At 47.7% G+C, this 14,875-nt stretch overlaps 1 protein-coding gene across 8 annotated transcripts in view; it reads left to right on the plus strand.

The window, feature by feature from the left end:
- CACNA1A (calcium voltage-gated channel subunit alpha1 A) overlaps positions 1 to 14,875 on the plus strand; it is a 347,269-nt gene that overhangs the window by 244,192 nt on the left and 88,202 nt on the right. For all 8 annotated transcript variants that reach the window (XR_015166640.1, XM_086408911.1, XM_086408912.1 and 5 more), the window contains exons 12-18: positions 5,509 to 5,718; positions 10,019 to 10,131; positions 11,325 to 11,437; positions 11,585 to 11,716; positions 12,020 to 12,092; positions 14,348 to 14,465; positions 14,593 to 14,660. Coding sequence is in view for 7 of the 8 variants with exons in the window: in XM_086408911.1 (XP_086265037.1) it covers positions 5,509 to 5,718; positions 10,019 to 10,131; positions 11,325 to 11,437; positions 11,585 to 11,716; positions 12,020 to 12,092; positions 14,348 to 14,465; positions 14,593 to 14,660 (827 nt within the window). In the remaining variant the exon portion in view is untranslated. The remainder of the gene's footprint in view (positions 1 to 5,508; positions 5,719 to 10,018; positions 10,132 to 11,324; positions 11,438 to 11,584; positions 11,717 to 12,019; positions 12,093 to 14,347; positions 14,466 to 14,592; positions 14,661 to 14,875) is intronic.

Consider the following 14,875-nt stretch of genomic DNA (forward strand, 5'->3'; position numbering starts at 1 on the left):
TCGGGGACAATCTGCCCCCATGCTGGTCTCTTAGCTTCTGGTGTTGTCGGCAGTCCTGGGCTCCCTTTGGCTTTCACTCACCTCATTCCAGGTTCTGATTCTGTCATCACGTGGTCCTTTCCTGCTTGTCCCCATGTCTCTTCTACTCTTATAAGAATACCAGTCATTGGATTAAGGCCCATTCCAAACAGACCTGACTTCATCTTAATTAGATGGCATCTCCAAAGACCCTACCGGGGGTTCGGATTTCAACCCTTACTCGGTCCCTCTCTTTTGTTTTTTAGCTGTGCTGGGTCTTCATTGCTGCGAGGGCTATTCTCTTGTTGTGGCAAATGGGGGCTTCTCTCTAGTTGCAGTGTGAGGGCTTCTCAATGCAGTGGCTTCTGATTGTGGAGCACAGGCTCTAGAGCATGAGGGCTTCAGTAGTCGTGGCACATGGACTCTAGAGCACAGGCTCAACAGTTGTGCCACATGGACTTCGTTGCTCCACAGCATGTAGGATCTTCCCAGACCAAGGACCAAACCTGTGTCTCCAGCACTGGCAGGTGGATACTTCCCCTCTGAGCTATCAGGGAAGCCATCAACACATCTCATCAATAGACAGTTCAACCCACAACTTGGGAAGCACCTATTTCAATTCACCAAGAATTTGAAGGGCATATAAATTGCCAAAAATCCTGAAACTAAGCCTTAGTGGTGGCCTCCTGCTATCCTCACTGTGAAACTTTCTAGACTAAGACTGGCCACCTCTGACTTTTGGCTCTTTGAATGCAGCTGATCTGAATGAAATGTATTCCATACTCACACATTAGATTTGACATACTTTAGCTCCAATAGTTTGGCCACCTGATCCAAAGAGCTGACTCATTGGAAAAGACCCTGATGCTGGCAAAGATTGAAGGCAAAAAGAAAAGGGAGCGGCAGAGGATAAGATGGTTAGATAGCATCACTGAACTCAACGGACATGAATCTGAGCAAACTCCAAGAGACAGTTAAGGATGGAGGAGCCTGGCGTGCTGCAGTCCATGAGATCGCAAAGAGTTAGACATGACTTAGTGACTAAACAATGTAAAGATTTGGAATACTTGGTATCAAAAAAAAAAGAATGTAAAATATCTTTTTAATAGATTTCTCTATTGATTCCACATTGAAATTGACATCTGAGATATATGGTGTTTCATAAAATAGTTTATTAAAATTATTTTTAAAAACTAAGGATTGCCTGCAAATTTTCAGACCATGGAGGAAAAGTAGAGACAAGAGTGTACAGAAAAAGGGGACTTTTCTGGTGGTCCAGTGGTTAAGACTCTATGCTTCCATCTCAGGGCACAAGTTCAATCCCTGGTCAGGGAACCAAGATTCTGCATGCTTCGAGGTGCGGCCAGAAAAAAAAAAGGTGGGGAGTATTGACAAAGGGAGCATGGATCAGGGGGAGTATAAATGCAGCAAATAGAGGAGACAGCACAGAGCTGGCACACGGCCTGGCACAGAATAGGGGTTCAGTTGATAGTCACCTTCCTCTCCTTTCTTGATGCGTGGGATGCCTATTATGGGGTGTGTCTCCAGGCCCTGTGATGAGGAGAGACTTCCTCCATGAGTTGGCCTGTGAACAGTCCTGATTTTCGCTCTTGCCGTTGTAGAAAAAGACTTTATGTCCAGTAAGCATATGCCAGCATCATGCCGGGGCTTCCCAGGTAGCTCAGTGGTAAAGAATCCTCCTGCCAAGCGGGAGACGTGAGGTCAATCCCTGGGTCAGAAAGACCCCCTGGAGAAGAAAACAGCAACCTACTCCAGTATTCTTGCCTGGGAAATTCCATGGACAGAGGAGCCCGGCAGGCTATAGTTCATGGGATCGCAAAGAGTCGGACAGGACTTAGCGGCTGAGCATGCGTGCAGCGTTGTCTTGGGGTTAGTTTTTAAATATTTATTTACCTATCTGTTCGTTTGGCAGCACCAGGTCATAGTTGCCCCGTGCAGGATCTTTTAGCGGAGGCATGTGAACTCTCAGTTGTGGCGTGTGGTATCTAGTTCCCTGACCAGGGATCAAACCCAGGCTCCTGCATTTGGGGCTTCTGCATCTTCGTGCATTAACTCAGTGATCTTTCCCAATGGCCCGGTGAGGTGGGAGGCACTGGAGTCCCAAGACGCATGGTAACTTGCCCAAGGTCACCTGCCCGAGGTCACTCTGTGGTTGGTGATGGAGCTGAGCTTTCACGTGGCTCCAGGAGAAGGTCAGGGACCTCCTGCTCCATGTGATTGCCAAACCTTGTGGATGCCTGTGGGTCTGTGCACATCTTTGGGAGCCAAAAGAACCAGAAATGTCTCAACTGGGAAGGGCTGTGAAGAGCCACCTTGGGGTTCCCAATGCCCATGGGATCAGACAAGTGATGGACATGAAGGGAGAGTCCAGCTACCAAGCCTGGCCAGCTGCTGCTGGGCAGGCCTGTGGTTGCTTGCTCACGGCCACAGGTTCCAGGAGTGAGTGCAGTGTGGTGGCTGCAGGCCAGAGTGCAACAGGCTCTGAACTGACCTGAAGCTTCTTAGTCAATTACTGGACTCCCCTCAGCCTCTGTTTCCTTGGGGTGTAAAAGGAGGTTAGTGATGGTCCCTACTTCCTAAGGTTGTGATGAGGCACTTACTGTGTAAACTGCATCCCCCGCAGTGCCTGTTAAATGTTCGATAAATGTCAGCTGTTATTTTCATTCATGAGAAGCTGAAGTCCATATTTGTATGGAAAATCTCCCAGTTTTTAAATGCAGACCAATACGTTCAACCTTCACAAGTCTCAGATGAACCAATATGGCCCCTGGGATGCCAACTCACAACCTGTGTTTAGAATTTTGCTAATAGGAAGTGGCATTCTGAGAGATGTTTTTTGGGTTTGGCTGGTGTGAGGTTGATGGACAGTGCTTCATGGATTAATGTGCAAATGAACAAATGAATGGATGGATGGATGGACGGATGTGTGAATAAATGATGAAAGAAGAAATGAATGGATGGGAGCTTCCCCTGGTGGTACAGTGGTTAAGACTCTGCATTTCCAATGCAGAGGCCACAGGTTCGATTCCTGGTCAGGGAACTAAGATTCCACATGTGGCATGGTATGGCAAATTTAAAAAATAAATAGATAAATTAAAAAAAAACACAGAAATGAATGAGTGCACTAATAAATGAATAAATGATAAAAGAATAAATGAATGAATGTGTGACACGCATACCCATGAGTGAGCAAATGGGTGAATGAATGAGCACACTGATGAATAAATGAAAGAATGAATCCACCAGTGAAGAAGAATAAACTAATGAATGCAATGAAAGATTTTCAAGAGGAGATATTTTAGAACACAAAATCAATCTATGTGAAGCTGAGCCCTGAACCTCCCCCACAAACCTGTCCATTCTCAGTGGATGACAGCTTTGTCCCTCCTGGGGCTCTCAGTCCAAAAACTTTGGCTTCTCCCTCTCTTCTACCCACGCTTGATCCATCAACAAATGTTGAAATATACCTTAAATAATAATACCCCAGGGCTTCCCAGGTGGCTCAGTGGGTTAAAGAGCCCACCTGCCAATGCAGGGAACATGGGTTTGATCCCTGGTCCAGGAAGATCCCTCATGCCTTGGAGCAACAAAGCCTGTGGGCCACAGCTATTGAGCCTGTGCTCCATGGCAAGAGAAGCCCACACACCACAACAAGGAGTAACCCCCCAACTCACTGCAGCTAGAGGAAGCCTGAGCAGCAGTGAAGACCCAGCACAGCCAAAAATAAACAATAATAGAGAAAATTGAAAATAATAATACACCCCAAATCGGCCCAGCCTGCCTCCTCCTCAGCTGCCATGGAGTCCAGCCCTGGTCATCATCTGTCTGGACTAGAGCAGTCATCCCCGCTTGGCTCCTCCCTTGCCTTCCACGGTCTGTTCCGTGCCACAGCAGCCAGAGGACGTCTGAACCCCTAAGTCAAGTCACACTCCTCTTGCCTCCATACCTCCCGCCTCACTCAAAACAAAAGCCCCATTTGTCCCTGCAGCCCCCAAGGCCCTTCAGAACCTGCCAAGCCCCACCCCCCTGCCCTCACCTCCTCCTCTTTCTCACCTGAACCACTTCACTCCAGCCATACTGTTCTCTTTATGCTGTTCCCCAAATACGTCAGGCAGGCATATTCCCACCTCAGGGCCTTTCCACTTGCTGTTTCTTTCCTCTGCCTTAGATACTAAGGTGACTCAGGCCAACCCCTTCACCTTAACGCCTTGGTTCAATGCTGCAGCTTGCCCAGTGGTCCCTCCTAGGGCTCCAGGTCCCCTTATTTGGCTCTGCTTTCTCTTTTTTTTCAAAGCACTTTGCACCTTCCATCACACTATTAATTTTTTATTTATTTATGTTTGAGTTGCACGTGGGCTTTCTCTAGTTATGGCGAGCAGGGGCTACTCTTCATTTGGTTTGGGGGCTTCTCATTGTGGTGACATCTCTTGTTGCAGAGCACAGGCTTCAGCAATTGCAGCAGGTGGGCTCTAGGGTACACGGGCTTCGGTAGTTGTGGCACACGGGCTTAGTTGCTGTGCAACATGTGGAATATTCCCGGACCAGGTATTGAACTCAAGTCCCCTGCACTGGCAGGCGGATTCTTAACCACTGGACGACCAGGGAAGTCCTACTTAGTATATTATGTTTGCTCTCTGGCTCCCACACTGGAGTATCCATCCCAGGAGTGCAGGACTCTGATAACATGTATCCTGAACACCTGGGACAGAGCCTGGCATAGTAGGTGCCTTATAAATGCTTAAGAGCAAAAATATATGTGAGCAGAGGGCACAGCTGGCTCATTCTTTGGTGATTATTTTTAAAGTGAAATGTCCATGATAAACTAGGATCCTAGCCATACCTCCTCCTGGAGGCTTTCCAAGAACGGTGTATTCAGCTCTGCCGCCTGCGTCTGCACTGGGAGTCCTGAGCAGAGGTTCCAGCCTCATCCCACCCTGTAGCATGACCCCTAGAGTGATCAGACAGTGCCAGGAGAGGGAGATACAGAACGATGACTCCAGCAATGGAGAGCCATAAGCCTCCCCATTCTGAGCCATGCCATGCCATGCTCAGTCACTTCAGTCATTCCTGACTCTTTGCAGCCCCGTGGGTTCTAGTCCACCAGGCTTCTCTGTCTAAGGCATTTTCCTGGCAAGAATACTGGAGTGGGTTGCCATGCCCTTCCCACCCAGGGATTGAACCCACATCTACCTTCATTGCAGATAGTTTCTTTACTCCTGAACAACCAAGGAAGCCCCCTACCACCACATCCTGAGCACTCTGGTTATTTCTAGCACTGTTATTTTCAGGGACATTACCTTCTCATAAGTCCCATCTCTGGAAAGCTAAGCCCCTGAGTCATAATGGTTCCCGGGGGCTTGCCTGCTTGGGAAGCTAATGGGTTCCCTGGCCAAAATCCGTGCCTGGGCCACACATCGGTTAATTTCCTCTGCAGGAACACCCTGACATTCTCCATCCTTTCCCTGGCAGGGTCTCCCTTCGCCCGAGCCAGCATTAAAAGTGCCAAGCTGGAGAACTCAACTTTTTTTCACAAAAAGGAGAGGAGGATGCGTTTCTACATCCGCCGCATGGTCAAAACTCAGGCCTTCTACTGGACTGTGCTCAGTCTGGTAGCCCTCAACACGCTGTGTGTCGCTATCGTTCACTACAACCAGCCCGAGTGGCTCTCCGACTTCCTCTGTGAGTACCGCCTGGCCCCATCCCCACCAGCTCCCTGATCCCTTCCTCACACCCTTTCTCTAGTTCTCTTTCTTTGGCAGTATGTGTTCCCTCTTTCCCCTTTTACTTGGGCCCTGTTTATAACTGGAGATAGGGCTGAAGTTCCTGCTGCCTCAATGACAGAGCCCAATTTGGGGGAGGGGGCGCCTGAGAGCTGGAAGCTGGAATTTGGGCCATCAGACACATGATCACTTTCTAAGAAAGGCACATAGAGGTGCATTGAAATAAAGACAGAGAGGGTCAGACTGCAAGACAGCCAGATACAGAAACATACATATGATTTCTAGGTGCATCCCTGGGAATCAAATTTATGGTTGAGAGATGAAGGTGCATTAGAGACAAAAAAGTAACCTGTATGTTGTACTCATCTTTTCTTCTCATTTCTCTCTGCTTCGTCTCTTTTCTTTCAAATCTTCTGCTTCTTTCCCCTTTCCTCTCTTGTTCTTTTTGACTTCCTTATGTCTCGGATTCATTCCTAGACAATAGCCTCCAACAACTGTGAGAACATCTTGCTCCTGCAGTGAAAACCAGGATTTCCAAGACTTTGCCCTTTTGGGCCTGTCCCCAAATTTCAGGAATTAACATGAGATAGTATCAAAATGGCAACCCACTCCAGTACTCTTGCCTGGAAAATCCCATGGACGGAGGAGCCTGGTAGGCTGAAGTCCATGGGGTCTCAAAGAGTCGGACACGACTGAGCGACTTCACTTTCATTTTTTATCTTCATGCATTGGAGAAGGAAATGGCAACCCACTCCAGTGTTCTTGCCTGGAGAATCCCGGGGGCGGGGGGCCTGGTGGGCTGCCATCTATGGGGTCGCACAGAGTCGGACACGACTGGAGCGACTTAGCAGCAGCAGCAGCAGTATCAAAATTGTTGACCACGTTGGGGGAGAAGCAGGAAAGGAGGGAAGATCTATGAGCAGGGCTTAAAAAGTAAAGAGCTCTGAGAATTCAACAAGGGTAGTGGCTGGAAAGTGAGGAAGGCAATTGGATGCCTTGGCTCTGGCGTATGGGCCCCAAGTGAGGACTCCCCAAAACCTTTTTGCCTGCTGGTTGCCCTCCTCCTGCATCTTTTGGCTTGTCTGAATTAGGTCTGTAGATTCTCTGCCCTTCTGACCTGGTTCAGATTAACCCACGCAACCACTGGAGAAATCAAGTCTTCAGCCTCATGAGGCCTGGGTGTCTGGTGCAGGTCATTGTCCCCTTGTAACCCTTACTGTTCCCAGTCACGTTGGCTGACCACCCCCCCAGGACACTCCCCAGGGGCCAGTTCTCCTTCCGAGAGCCCTGACCTAGTTCCAACCTTAGTAATTGCATTTGGTCCCCCTGGAGTCTCTTACAAATGAGAACTATTTACTTTTTGTCTTAACCTCCTCGGATAGCCTATTTTTAATCTCCCATATTCTCCCCACTAATCACCTTGCTTTGTCTGTCCTGGTTCGGGAACAGGGGGTTGAGACTTCCTGCCTGCCTGTGGCCTTTCTGTCTATAAACGTCCTTTAATTATCAATTTCCAGTTGAGAAAACTGTGACCCAGAGAGGTTAAGTAACTTGCCCAGAGTCACACAGCTAGTTAATGATGTAGCCAGGATTTGAACCCAAGCTATATCTGATGGTGCATCCCTGCCGTGATCATCAGGTACCCTGGGTTCTCAGTGCCTGCTCTGCCCCCAACTCTCCATGTGACCTTGGACAAATTATTACCATTATCCATCAAATGAAGACATCTTCAGTTATTGCTGCTGCCATTTAGTTGCTAGATGTGTCCGACTCTTTGCGACCCCGTGGATTGTACCTCACCAGGTACCTCAGTCCATGGGATTTCCCAGGCAAGAACAACGCAGTGGGGGCTTCCCTGGTGGTCCAATGGTTAAGAATCCGCCTCCAATGCAAGGGACACGGGTTCCATCACTGGTCAGGGATCTAAGATCCCACGTGCCATAGGGCAAATAAGCCCATGCTCCACAACTAGAGAGAAGCCCCCACACATCATAACTAAGACCCAGCACAGCCAAATAAATAAATGATTTTTTTAAAAAAAGAACAATGGATTGGGTTGCCATTTCCTTCTCCAGGAGATCTTCCAAACCCAGGGATTGAACTTAGGTCTCCTGCTTGGCAGGCAGATTCTTTACCACTGAGCCACCTCTTCAATTATATGGCACTCTTTTATTTTTATTTTATGTGCCACTAAGAAAGGAAACAATGCTGCCATCTAAACTAGGGCAGGCTGGTTTTAAATTACACCCCAGTTTCGGAGATGTCAAAACATGAACAAAAATATGTGTTGTAATCAATGAAGTGTAGTCGTTTCTCTGGGTCTCACATTTCTCTTCTATACTTGCGAGAAATTGGATTTGATGACACTGAAACTTCTTCAGATCCACCAGTGCTTAGAGATCAGTAATTCTCTCAGGTCTTGTGTGTCACCAACTCTCATGATTCCATGGTAACTGGGAAACAAGCATCTTGGAAATTCTTACATCCTCCCCGAATTTCTTCTGGGGGCTTTTGGAATGCATCAGATGTTACAGACAGATTTCCTCACTGACGTTTCAATCTTGGGGGCTCTGGAGACCCCAGAGTTTCCCTCAGACACTGAAAGCTCCCTGGGGTCCTAAAACTAAGGGAAGGTTCAGTAATCATGAATGAGTGGGAAAGACCTTGACAGTCAGTTCAAATCACCTCTTAAAAGAAGGATATAGAGACTTCCTTGATGGTCCAATGGCTAAGACTCGGCACTCCCAGTGCAGGCAGTCAGGGACCTAGATCCCACGTGCTACAACTAAGTCCCAATACAGCCCAATACATAAATAAATTTGTTAAAATTGATTTAAGAATGATATACTACGGAATTCCCCAGTGGTCCAGTGGTTAGAACTCAGCAGTTTCACTGCTGAGGGCCCAGGTTCAGTCCCTGGTCAGGGAACTAAAGTCCCGCAAGCTGCGTGGCACAGCCAGAATAAAATCACAAAGAACTAGAAAAAAGTCTTATACCATTTTAAAAGAGAGTGATATGCGTGATATAACAAATACTCTTCACCTTCAAACAGAGCTAGCTATGTGACCAGAATGGAATTCTCAGAAGTTTGAGGCCTCTGTCTTCGATTTCTATATGCTTTCTTCCTCTCAGAATCTCTCTTACCTCTCTTTCCCCTTTGAAAGGTGACTGCTCACGCCCTTCCTGACCACTCATCTTCCTACCCCACCAAGAAAACCCTCTTAGAAAAGGAATTGCTATTAACCATTTCTTTGCTGGAGCGAACAAATACTCATAGTTACCTCTTCCCAAGGCAAAATTTTCACCATTATGCATTCTCATCGAAAAACAAAAGGCTTTGTCTTACATCAAGACTTTTAGACATTAGCAAGACAGGATTTCTAGGGGACATCCAATGAGTTTTCCTAGTTGGGAGAAAAGCCATGCCTTAGATTGGTTGCCTTTGGCACTCCCAACTAAGTCCCTAACACAAGGATTACAAATAGGACACTGTTATGATTTCCATTAATATTTCTATCAGTCCTTTGGAGCTCAAGCATATAAAAGCAGTTGAGTCATAATTCTTATGTATTATTACATAATTCTTAGTAATAGTACTTTGTTAGTTATAGAGTTAGTTATTAGCCAGTTAGTTCATTCATTCATTTGTTTTTTTTTAATTAATTTTTATTGGAGTATAGTTGCTTGCTCATTTTAAAAACATAGGAAAATGTATAAAATAAACAATGAGGCTCTACTGTATAGCATAAGAAACTATATTCAATGCCTTGTAGTATCCTATAATGGAAAAGAATATCTACACACACACACACATATATGTATGTATGTATAACTGTATCACTTTTCTGATTCAATTATATATACCTGAAATAAGCGTGTGTGTACAGTTGCTCAGTCATGTCCAGCTCTTTGCAACCCCATGGACTACACTCCACCAGGCTTCTCTGTCCATAGGATTCTCCAGGCAAGAATACTGGAGTGGGTTGCTATTTCCTTCTCCAGGGGATCTTCCCAACCCAGGGATCGAACTTGCATCTCCTACACTGGCAGGCAGATTCTTAACCACTGAGCGACCTGGGAAGCCCATACCTGAAACAACTATACTTCAATTTTAAATTTTCTTAATTAATTTTTAAAAAACCATAGTAAGCACCCAGGAACCCACCAGCCAAGTTTCACTTAATAGGAACGTCAGAGCCACCTAGCAGCTCCCTCCACAAATCTAATCTCCTCTCTGTTTTCCCCCCTCCCTTTCTAGACTATGCAGAATTCATTTTCTTAGGACTCTTTATGTCCGAAATGTTTATAAAAATGTACGGGCTTGGGACGCGGCCTTACTTCCACTCTTCCTTCAACTGTTTTGATTGTGGGGTAAGTGCTCTGGTTTCTAAGGAGTTCATTCCCCAGCTGATGTGCTTAGAATGGTTGATACCTGGGGACACAGGAGAGAGAGAAGTAGGGTCACGCATGGGTATGACAGATCCTGCTGAGTGCAAAAGGAATCAGAGGATAATCCCCAACTTTGATGAAGATACAGAGCTCCCAGAACCCTCCCCAACCACTGCCAGTGCAAGGGGAAATTTACGGACCCATTTTGGAAAGTAAAGGATGACCTGGCAAATCCACTTCTGGGGATTCACTCTAGAGAAACTTATGCGGACACCTAAGAGACATATACAACAATGCCTTGAGCGGCTTCACTAGTCCCAAGCCAAATGACCCAAATCTCCCTTTGCAGTAGGGTGGATAAATAAGTTGTATATAAATAATGCAGTTCTCTGCACCAGCGAGAGGCAGCCAACAGTAGCCACACCCATCAGCCACATGGTATCGCACAGGAAGCAGAACTAGTCCATATAGCATGATTCTGCTCATGAAAGTTCAGACGGACAAGACCAAGCTATACGGATTTCAGAGGATCCTTGAACACTTTAAGGCAAAGACCTCGAAAACATAAGTCAAAGAAGCCAGACATAAAAGGTCACGTATTACGTAATTCCATTTATATCCAGAACAGGCAAATCTCCAGAGTCAGAAAGTAAATTAGTGGTTGCCAGGGGCTGGGAGGAGGGGGCTGGAGAGCGACTGCTCATGGGTCCAGGGTTTCCTCTGGGAGCGATGGAAATGTTTCAAAAGTAGAGAAGGGTGATGGTTATACACTGTGAACATGCTAAATGCCACTGAATCGTGCATTATTTTAAATGAACCATTCTGGTTAATTTTCTGTTGTGTGAATTTCACCTCAATTTTTTTAATGCAAGGAAATAGTTATTATAAAATTCAGGGTGGTGGCTATGTCTAGGGTTCCCCAGAGGCTTTCAGGGTGCTGACATGCTCTATTTCTCGACGCAGATGGTGGTTGCATGGGCATTCACTTTGTAATTATGTTTCAAGAATTCTTTGCACTCATGTTAATAAGTTTAAAAAGAGAAGGGATAAGAGGCGTGTGAGACACTCACTATGATTTCATTTGAGTGGGGGGAGTTGGACTGGGTTCCTGCAAGGTCCAGACCCAGGCACATTTGCAAGGAGCATGGACACAAGACCGGGATCCTTTGTTCTAGGTCATCATCGGGAGTATCTTTGAGGTCATCTGGGCTGTCATAAAACCCGGCACATCCTTTGGAATCAGTGTGTTACGAGCCCTCAGGTTATTGCGTATTTTCAAAGTCACAAAGTAAGTCTTTGGGTTCCCTGGCATCCCAAGGTGGGGATGGGGGCTGGGGCGGGGTCACCTCCTTCCCATGTTGGGAAGATGGGCTCAGCTGCTGCCACCCTGGCCCCAGCCTGACCCCCATACCCCAACCCTGGCCTCTCTTGGCAGGTACTGGGCATCTCTCAGGAACCTGGTCGTCTCTCTTCTCAACTCCATGAAATCCATCATCAGCCTGTTGTTCCTCCTTTTCCTATTCATCGTCGTCTTTGCCCTTCTGGGAATGCAACTCTTTGGCGGCCAGTAAGTGCTCAGCAGCTTCTCTTGACTTGTGCTTCCCTGGGGTCCAGCCCAGGGCCTCCCACCCTTACCTTGCTCACTGCCTCCAGAGACCCAGGCCCACCTGCACCACACAGTCTGCCTTCCTCATGGCCTGGATGATGCCCAGTGCACCCACCCAGATGGGCAGGGCCCTGGGTACCACTCAGTATGTCTTTCTAAAGGAAACAGAGATGCTGGCGATGTTGCCCTGGAAACAAGATACTGAGCCAAGCCCTCACACGCCTAGGGTGGGACCAACGTGAAATGTTTGTGCCCTCTCCACAGGTTTAATTTCGATGAAGGGACTCCTCCTACCAACTTCGACACTTTTCCAGCAGCAATAATGACAGTTTTTCAGGTACAACCTTCACCCAGTCCCATGAATGCAGGGCCCCATGGAGAAGCACCAGGGTTCATTAGGAGGGGGACAGGAAATGTGGGCAGGAGCCTTTATTGTGGCTGTTCCACAGGAAGAAATGGGTAAGGCAGGTTAATCAGGCTTAGGATTGGCTAGTTTGAATAATTTCGGCAAGTCCTGGAGCTGTCTTGAGTTATATGGAACCTGACCCTGGGCTAATTCCAACAGTAGAATATTGGCCTAAGTGTAAGAGCCCAGTAGTGGAGATGGTTTGGAGTGTGGGCTCTGAATTGGTTGGTTTTCATTTTTTAAACCACACCCACAGGCAAATTGTGTACTAACTCTAAGAATTAGCTAGTCCTGACTCCCCCCAGGATCAGTAAGACCCCTCCCATATGTCAAAGCATCAGAATATAGAAAATAATAGACATCGATAATACACCATCTTCCCCGTGACTGGAAGACACCCCAATTCCGTATTCCAAAGCAGACAGATTGACCGTGGGTGGTCCCGCCAAACCAACTTCTGCACCCATGTAGGCACATGCCCCAAGGTTTAGAACTGGCCAAGCTGGGACTTCCAGAGCCATTCCATGTGGGTTCTGTCTCTTTAGAGAACAGAAAGTTTATGGGAAAATGTGACTTCACTCCTCTCTTCTCCTGGGGGAAGGGGAACTTCTGAATGAGACCTGTAGACAGGGGCTTGGAAAGGGAAACCATCCATGAAATTCTGAGCCTTTACATCAATGATTATCGATAGTAGTCATCACCGCCCATATGTCTTCAGCACAGGGCTTGTTGCCCAAGAGGTATTTGTCCCCCAAGGACACCTAGAAGTATCTGGAAACATTTTAGGGTTGTCGCAAGTGGGGTGTGGGGGTGTTACTGGCATCTAATGGGTAGAGCCCAAGGATGCTGCTTAATACCCTGCAGTGCACAGGACAAGAGGAAGTTCCCAAATGCCAGCAGTGCCAAGACTGCAAAACCCTACCTAATGGATTAACATCTTTGGAGTTCTTTCATATTTACTTTATCCTCATGAAAATAATGGGGCTTCCCTTGTGGCTCAGATGGTAAAAAATCTGCCTGCAATGCAGGAGAGACCCAGGTTCGATCCCTGGGTTAGGAAGATCCCCTGGAGAAGGGAATGGCAACCCACTCCAGTACTCTTGCCTGGAAAATTCCATGGACAGAGGAACCTGGCAGGCTACAGTCCATGAGGTCACAGAGCGCTGGACTTGACTGAGCAACTAACACTCTCACTTTTTTTCACTTTCATGGAAATAATGCAAAGGAGGGAAGCTGGATATTTTTTTAACAACCGTGTAGATCCTGCATACACATCCCTTTAGCCCTTCCCATACACGTCAGCATCGTGTCTGTTTGCCAGCACTTGCGTCTCTTTACCTGAGGCTTCCTCTGATCACCTGTACCACCACCATCCCCACCCCCAGATACAGCAGTCCAGAAGTACCTGTGGATATATAGCAAGAGAAATTTATGTCTCACAGTTCTGAAGGCTGGAGGTAGATCAGGGTGCATCCAGGGTTGATTCCAGGTGAGGACTCTCTTCTGGCTTGTAGACAACTGCCTTGTCACTTCTCTCACACACAGCAGGGGGAGGGAGGGAGACAGAGAGGCAGAGAGAGACCAAATTCTCTGCTGTCTTTTCTTATAAAGGCACTAATCCCCTCATTGTGGCACTTGTGGTAAAGAACCCGCCTGCCAATGCAGGAGATCTATGTTCTGTCCCTGAGCCAGGAAGATCCCCTGGAGAAGGGCATGGCAACCCACTCCAGTATTCTTGCCTGGAAAATCCCATGGACAGAGGAACCTGGCAGGCTCCCGTCCATGGCGGTCACAAAGAGTTGGACACGACTGAGCACACAATCCCCTCATGAGGGCCCCACCATCATGTCTTCAGCTAATCCTAATTCCCTCCCATCTCCCAATAACATCACATGAGGGTTTATAGTCTCAACATATACGACTCAGCCTATAGCAAAATCTCCCTATCATATCAGAAAACCAGAAAGATCTGAAACTCCTCTTCCAGGGTCCCTTTTTGCTAGAACAGGCTGAGAGCTCCTCCACGCAAGGACAGCCGTTTCCTCTCGCAAACGGCCAAGACCATCCCCACCCAGAGACAAAGGCCGAGAAAGGGCCCACACGCCAGGTTCCGGCTCCACAGCTGCATCTCTGAGGGGCCCAAGGTTGAGGGGGGGTTGGCTGTGTGTTTCTCCCTCCCCTTTCAGATCCTGACGGGCGAAGACTGGAACGAGGTCATGTATGACGGCATCAAGTCTCAGGGGGGCGTGCAAGGCGGCATGGTGTTCTCCATCTACTTCATCGTGCTGACGCTCTTCGGGAACTGTATCCTCTGGGGGGGCGGATGAGCCCGGGGCCTCAGGGAGAGCAGGGGAAGCATAAGGGAGGGGTTCAGGAGTCCCAGATATCAGGGTTCATGTGGCAATGCTTTCCCTAACTCCAGCGTTTGCAGACACCCTCCTGAACGTGTTCTTGGCCATCGCGGTGGATAATCTGGCTAACGCCCAGGAGCTCACCAAGGTGGAGTTGGTGGGAGAATGTTGCTGTGCAAAGTTACCACCTGCTCATGGCAGATCAGGACCGTGCCAGGCAGGGGGTAGGGTGGGGTAGGGGGACACGAGCTGGGGTCAGAGCCTTTGTCCCGGCTTCACTGTGCCAGGGAGAAAGGCACCTCCTCCCCCACCCCCAAAATAGACTGTCCCTCATCAAGTGGCTTCTTCAGCAAAGGAGGGCGG

The sequence above is a fragment of the Bos grunniens genome, chromosome 7 (assembly GCF_055505025.1).
Source record: "Bos grunniens cultivar Pamir isolate PY7600 chromosome 7, Bosgru_T2T1.0, whole genome shotgun sequence".
Classification (NCBI taxonomy): domain Eukaryota; kingdom Metazoa; phylum Chordata; class Mammalia; order Artiodactyla; family Bovidae; genus Bos; species Bos grunniens.